Source organism: Arachis ipaensis, chromosome B05 (genome assembly GCF_000816755.2).
Source record: "Arachis ipaensis cultivar K30076 chromosome B05, Araip1.1, whole genome shotgun sequence".
Taxonomy (NCBI): Eukaryota; Viridiplantae; Streptophyta; class Magnoliopsida; order Fabales; family Fabaceae; genus Arachis; species Arachis ipaensis.
Window position 1 is genome coordinate 129711285 of NC_029789.2, and position 7329 is coordinate 129718613.

General features: G+C 33.7%; 3 protein-coding genes across 3 annotated transcripts in view; all 3 read right to left on the bottom strand.

Annotated features, from left to right (window-relative positions):
- The window catches only part of LOC107644120 (pentatricopeptide repeat-containing protein At1g12300, mitochondrial-like), a 46846-nt gene continuing 43551 nt past the window's right edge, over positions 4035–7329 (bottom strand). The window contains exon 3 of the mRNA XM_021102748.1: positions 4035–4608. The gene's annotated coding sequence lies outside the window, so the exon portion shown is untranslated. The remainder of the gene's footprint in view (positions 4609–7329) is intronic.
- LOC107644119 (pentatricopeptide repeat-containing protein At1g62670, mitochondrial-like) lies at positions 5103–5867 on the bottom strand. Its single transcript, XM_021123959.1, has one exon. The coding sequence runs from the start codon at positions 5865–5867 to the stop codon at positions 5103–5105; it is 765 nt and encodes a 254-aa protein (XP_020979618.1).
- LOC110262518 (pentatricopeptide repeat-containing protein At1g62930, chloroplastic-like) lies at positions 5884–7283 on the bottom strand. Its single transcript, XM_021102749.1, has 2 exons — positions 6903–7283; positions 5884–6587 (listed from the first exon to the last, which is right to left on the bottom strand). The coding sequence occupies exons 1-2, from the start codon at positions 6942–6944 to the stop codon at positions 6003–6005; spliced, it is 627 nt and encodes a 208-aa protein (XP_020958408.1). The 5' UTR covers positions 6945–7283; the 3' UTR covers positions 5884–6002.

The following is a 7329-nucleotide window of genomic DNA, read 5'->3' on the forward strand; positions in this document are numbered from 1 at the left end:
TTACATCCCTTTTTTTTACGTATTTTTTAATTTAAAAAACAACAAACCAAATCTTTTACATCCTTTTCTTTTAAAATAATTTTTATAAATTTTAATTTTTATTATTTTTATAAGTTTTTAGTTCATTTTTTTAAACTTTTATTTTATTTTATTCTATATCTTAAATTTTAAATTTTAAATTTTGAATTCTAATAGCTTTTGTTACTTGTCAGCTACATTTTTCAATTATGATCAACCATTAACCAACTTTAACATTGCAACTTTTTATTACGTTTTCTTATTTTTTATTTATTCTTTTGGGTTAAGTATGATTCTGGTCCCAAACGTAGAGGCCGAAAATTTATTTTGTCCCTTACCTTTTTTTCGCTACAAAATGGTCCCGAAGGTTTAATTTAGTTTTAAAACTGTCATTCGGACCAAAATGCCCCCTTCCCCTTCCCCAAGCACAAGCACAAGCACAAGCAGAAACAGAACCAAATGCAACAACAACAATGAATCAACAATGTAATCAAGCAGAAACAAGAGCAGGACAACAACAACAACAACAACAATGAATTAACAATGGAATCAAGTAGAAGTAGGAGCAGGAGCAGAAGCAGAAGCAGAAGCAGGAGCAGAACAACAACAACAACAATGAAACAATATTATCAATTAGAAGCAGAAGCAACCAGAGGCAACAATAATAAAAAAATCAACAACATAACAGAAGTAGAAGAAGAATAGAAGCAAAAGCAGAAGCCGGCGAATCACCCAAAACCACCATCACAGCGCTGATCCGCTATCACAGCTCCGCAATCCTTTTCTTCTTCTCTCTTCGCGCTACCTCGGCTCACCACCAAAGCCTTCCCTTGTTCTTGCCTCGAACCAGAACAATCCGCCATCGAGCACCTCCGCGATCCTAGAGGAGCAGCGGCGAGATCCAGCCACCGAACGACGACGAGCAGCGACGGCGGATTGGAGCAACGACGGCGGATTGGAGCGGCGAGATCCTTCCCCCTTCCCCCCGCGAATCCCTTCCCCCTTTCCCGCCTTCCCCGTTTTTCTTTTATTCAACGTTTTTTTATATAGTTAGGGGTATTTTTGGAATAAAAATTAAAAATTTGATAAAAATGTCGATTTTAAAACAAACTGAAATCTTCGAGACCATTTTGTAGCGAAAAAAAGACCGAGGACGAAATAAATTTTCGGCTTCTACATTAGAGACCAAAATCATACTTAACCCTTTTCTTTTCCCTCATATTCCTTCAAACCAAACAATGTGTTAGTAGCATTTGCTATCTTAGCACTGACGAGTCTATATGTTTGCTTAGATGAGGAATTTTCTGTTCTTTTGCAAATAATCATCAATTCTATTCTATCAAGTATCACTTTATAAATTGCATTTCCCATATTTTTTTATTTTTTATAATTTAAATTTCGAGTGACAGATGTATTGAAACAAAAGGTTAAAAGTACACTCTTTTTTTTTAATTGTACTATTTAAAAATCTCACATGATTTCTTGGTTTATGTGCAAAAAATTTCGCACACACAATACCTAGGGTCCAATTTGTTCATCAATCAAATTTGAGCACAAATCAAAGGTTAGGTTTTCTTTCCTTCACAATACCCACCCTTCGATTTGTGTACTATTGTTTAAAAAAAATTTAACTCCATATCAATACGATACATCTCAAGTCCCCAACAACCCATAACAACGCATAACACGTGATAAAAATTCATTAAAAATAAATGCAGGTAACATTCCTATTCCTTTTGTGGGAATTTATTTTGATCAAATCAGAAAAAAATTCATCATTCTTTTGCTTAAATTTAGGAAACATTCAAGAGTGCACATATTAAAATAATTCAGAATTAAGAACATGATGTTTGAAAGGGTGAATATACAAATAAAGAATTTTTACTATGGTGTTGAAGGGATTATTTTGATTGTTCATGCTTTTATTAAAGGTGGATACTCTAATAAAAAATTTAAATTATCTTCATGCGAGAATGCTTTTGTTGAGCCATTGGATAGTAGATTGTAAGGTTGGATTTTAGTATGTTATGAAAGAGTTATCTTTATTTAAAATATGACTAAAGAAATAAGTTAAAATTTAATCAAATATCTTTATGAGATATTTTTGACATTTTTATTGGAGTAAGTACCTTTATTAAATGGTGATTCTATGCCAAAGTTTGAGTTCTTTAAAATTGCAGTTTCTTCCAGAGAGCATTGTATAACAGCTGAAGAAGAGGAAAGTGTTTGAAAATTTATCAAAATCATTGAGAAAAATGACGCTATGTGGTTCATGAAGATGTTAGTACCGAATGCTTAATGTATTTTAACAATTCGTGTTTGAGGCCCAACATCCATGAAAGGAAAAACATTTTTAGCAATACAAATAAAGAACGATTTATTCTGTTTTGACTTTTAACTATGACTTAGGATTTATTAATTAAATAAAAAAAACTCAGGTTGAAGTGAAATTGATCCTTACAAGTAGGGGTGTGCATGGCCCGGCCCGGCCCGAAGATCCGGCCCAGTCCCGAGCACTTTAGGGACTAATTTGATGTGATTTCATCAGGTCTAGGGCCGGGTATGGGTCTCAAAAGTAGACCCGGTCATTATTTCGGATCGGGTCCGGGCCATAGCTCGTGTCACCCGAAATCGGCCCGGTGGCCCGGTCATCATACACAATTAATATTTTGTGTTATTAGTGATGGATGATGGTTATTATTATGTGAAATTTAAGTATTGTAAATCTTAATATTTTGTGTTATTAGTCATTATATATAAGACTATAAGTTAATGTTTTATGTTTAAAATGCATAAGACTTTAGACTAATGCATAATTTTGTGTTATTTGTATTGATTTAAATATTTGGTGTTATTAGGTAATATTAGTATTGATTATGGTTATACTTTAATTTTAGAGAAGAGTTACTTCTTATTATATTTTTCTAAGTAAATTTTACCATGTCAAATAATGGTTGGAGTCTTGGAAATTTGGATATTTTTACATGCTAACTTACAAGAAAGTATCAAGGTAATATAATGTTAACGGCCCGGTTTTTACCCGGTATAATCGTGGCCCGAAAGTGTATAGGTTTCATCGGGTCTAGGGTCGATTCGGGTCTAACAAATAGACCCGGTATATATTTCGGGCCGAATCTGGGTCACATCAAACCCAGTTTCACCCGACCCATGCACACCTCTACTTACAAGTACTCTCAAATAATTCAGAATCCAAGGCCTATATGTGATATTGAAATTCAGCACAAAAATTTATTAATATAATTTTGTGTTACATATTTATGAAGCAAAAAATACGTGGAGGTAACAAACATGAGTTAAAAAAGAATGTTTCAACTAAGTGGGTGTTGAAATAATGAAATTTAGATTTTAACCAAAACATTATTACAAATCGCAATTCACAAGACAATTATATGGACAAGTACTCCACTTATTATAAACGATACAAAAGTAGCTGTTTGTGCATTACATTGTTAAGCGTCTTAGACTCTTAGGCGTGATTATACTATTTGTGATCTAATTAGATCTATTACGTTGGTATCGTTTCGTATTTTATCATCTGATTCCTTGACTATAAAGTCAATATTTCATCATTTGATTGCTTGACTATAAAGTCAGTAGTTTAACTGTAAATTCTACCTTAGACATGAAAAATATTGTGACCAAATTGTTTGTCTTTATGCTGATGACTGGAGCGAAAAGATTAATAACTATGTTTCACCTTAAAAAACTCAGAAAAATAGTATTAGTAATTGTGTCACTTTCAAAAAAAAAAAAAAAATAGTATTTATGATTCTATTAGGTTAATGGCTCAAACGTAACTTGCTACATACCTTTTTTTAAAGGTAAGAACAAGATAAAAGCATAACATACAAATTAAAAAGGTAAGAACAAGATAAAAGCATAACATACAAATTAGTAGGCTAGTGAAAAAACTCTTTGGTATCCTTACTATTTTTCTGTTACAGTAAAAAAAAAAAAAAAAACTCAAAAGACAATGATAAATGCCATTTTTTCAAAATTTTTAATGTCATTTTTTTTTCTGAAAAAAAAAAAACAACAAACAAATGGACCAATGTTTTTCATGATAACTCCAAGAACGTTTCAAATGAATCAATTGATCTATGGTAGAGCCAGCATAAAGATGAAAGTTATCAAGCCATCAACCTACAAGTTTAGCTCAGTTAACAAATTAAAATACTCTCTCCTGAACAATTCATATCATATAAAAATACCATAATTGTTTCATTAAAACCAGATTTGATCACATAATTGTTTCTTAACACAATATTTTAGCTTTAATGAGATTCGAGCTTAAAAGCCTGAATATACCACCAAAGTTTCTCATTTTAATTGTAAAGTTTATAGGTTTATTATTTTTCTTAACATGATTATATGGGAACATGCAATTCATGATAGAGTATTCCAACTTTTTTGAGCATTAACCTGTGCAAATGTTTCTTGCTACTCTTTGGGGTGCTTGGAGATTGCGCAAGAGGCTAGTGTTTGATCAAAATCCTTTGGCTTTGAAGTTTGAATCAGTAACTATTTTTATCAAGTTGATTGCTTTGGTACAATATGCTTCAGGTATAACTGCATGAACACAGAAAAATGAGAAGATGTTTGCAAAATAACATTTGAGATTTCATCTAAGGCTACATCAGACAGTATGCTGCTGCATGGAGTTTACTTTAAATATGGGGGAAATGAAAACATCGAAAGACAATAAGAGTGCAGGGAAGCTTCACAACTAACAAGGATTCCCCTTGAATGATTAAATCACAACCATTTCAGCTTAGGAATAAATTAACATCAATGCACATATAATTACAAAAACAAAAAAGGAAACAATGATATATCCGACAAGCCACATATAACAGCCATCTAGTCGCCAAAAATGCCATAAAATAAGCAACGACAAAGAAAACACTTAGGTGTGGGTAAAGCAGAATAAAGAATCACAATCATGTGAAGATCTAAAAGCGTTAATATGGACTCGAAAGATGATCGAGAACAAAACACAAGTTAAAAAGAAAGAGATACAAACAACATTTTGTGATGTCTAACAAGAAGAATCTCACCAACTTCTATCCTTGCAATAGGCCTCTAGATATCATTTCACGAAAAAGTTTCTCCGCGTTATCATTTTCACCTTTTTCAAACAGAGCACGAATGATTATTTCATAAGTCACAGCATTTGGTAAGCAGCCATTGTCTTCCATTTTTGACAAGAAAGCCAATGCTTCATGAAGTAGGCCCTCTTTGCAAAGCCCATTTATCATAATAGTGTATGTCCTCATGTCTGGCCGATAGCCTTTAATGGAAAGATCTTGAAAAATCTCTTTTGCATTTTTAAGTCTTCCACTTTTGCACAGACCATCTATAAGTATGTTGTATGCATATATATCTGGATCAATGCCACTCTCTTTCATTTGATTGAATAACATAAGTGCCTTGTCAAGTTGCTGGTTTTTAAACATCCCATCCAACAAGGAATTGTAAGTGATTACATTAGCAGGTTGACCTCTATCATGCATCTCAACAAGAAGCTCCAAAGCACAAGAGATTCTCTTTGATTTGCTCAAGCCATCAATAAGAGTGGTGTAAGTTACCGTATTTGGAACCAAGTACTCACGACACATTTCTTCAAAGAGATTCAAGGCTTCGTCAACCATTTTACTTTTGCACAAGCCATTAATCATGACACTGTAACTTTGAACATCAAGTGACACTCTACTTTGGACCATTGTGTTGAATACAAATTTTGCCTTATTTACTTCATTAACCAAACAATGCCCATCCATTAAGCTGTTATAAGTAACCACATTTGGTTTCACACCATGTTTTATCATCACAGCCAACACATTCTTAGCATCTTTGATCCTTTTATCAATTCAATAAGCCTCTAGCAACCATTTCCCGAAGAAGTTTCTCCGCCATGTCATTGTCATCCTTTTCAAACAAAGCACGAATAAGGGTTTCAAAAGTCACAGCATCTGGTAAGCAACCATTGTCTTCCATTTCCGACAGCAGGCCAATGCTTCTTCAAAAAATCCCTCTTTGCAGAGTCCATGGATCATAATATTGTAAGCCCTCACATCTGGAGAACAGCCTTTAATTGAAAGATCTTGAAAAATCTCTTTTGCATTTTTAAGTCTTCCACTTTTGCACATGGCATCTATAAGTATGGTGTATGTATATATATTCGGATCAATGCCACTCTCTTTCATTTGATTGAATAACATAAGTGCCTTGTCATGTTGTTTGATATTGAACAAAGCATCCAGCAAAGAACTGTAAGTGACTATATTAGGTTGACCTCGATTATGCATCTTTTCAAGAAGCTCCAAGGCACAAAGGATTCTCCTTGACTTTCCCAAGCCATCAACTAGAGTATTGTAAGTTACCGTGTCAGGAACCAAGTTCTTGCGACACATCTCTTCGAAGAGATTCAAGGCATCATCGATCATTTTACTCTTACAAAAGCCATTAATCATGATATTGTAACTCCGAACATTAGGAAACGGTCTACTCTTAGCCATTGTGTTGAATACATATTTTGCCTTATTTACCTGATTAACCAAACAATATCCATCCATTAAGCTGTTATAAGTAACCACATCTAGTTTCACACCATGTTTTGCCATTACAGCCAATACACTCTTAGCATCTTTGATCTTTCCTTCCTTGCATAGCCCATCAACCAAAGTATTATAGGTATAAACATTAGGAGTAATGTTTCTAAGCACCATATCACTTAACAAATCAATGGCTTCCTTATATTGACCCACAAGACACAATCCAAAAATGAGAGAACTGTATGTGATAACATTAGGAGAAATTCCCTTAGCAAGCATTTCAGAAAATAAATGAAAAGCCTGACTTACAAGTGTATCCTTGCAGAGGCTATCAATAATTGCGCTGTACATGAAGACATCAGGAGCAATGCCATACCGTGGGATCTTTCTCAACACTTGAATAGCAGCTGATGTGTGTCCGGTCTTACAGAGACCATAAGTGACTTGATTAAACTGAAATCCATGAGCCAGCACTCTGTCATGAAAGCGCACTGCTTTTTCAACTGAAATCCATAAGTTTGAGGGAGAGCTCTCTGCTCTCTGCTCCAAGACATAGACGACTAGAACTAGACGTTGCTATCTCTGCGGAAATAGTTTTCTCAATTTTTATCCGGTATGTACGCGATTTCTTACTCTTGAAACTTTGGAATGTTAAAACTCCTTTTAGAGAGTTAGAAAAAAAAAATTAGCATTTATGATTATTTTATATTTTTTATTTAAATTTGTTTAGATTAAT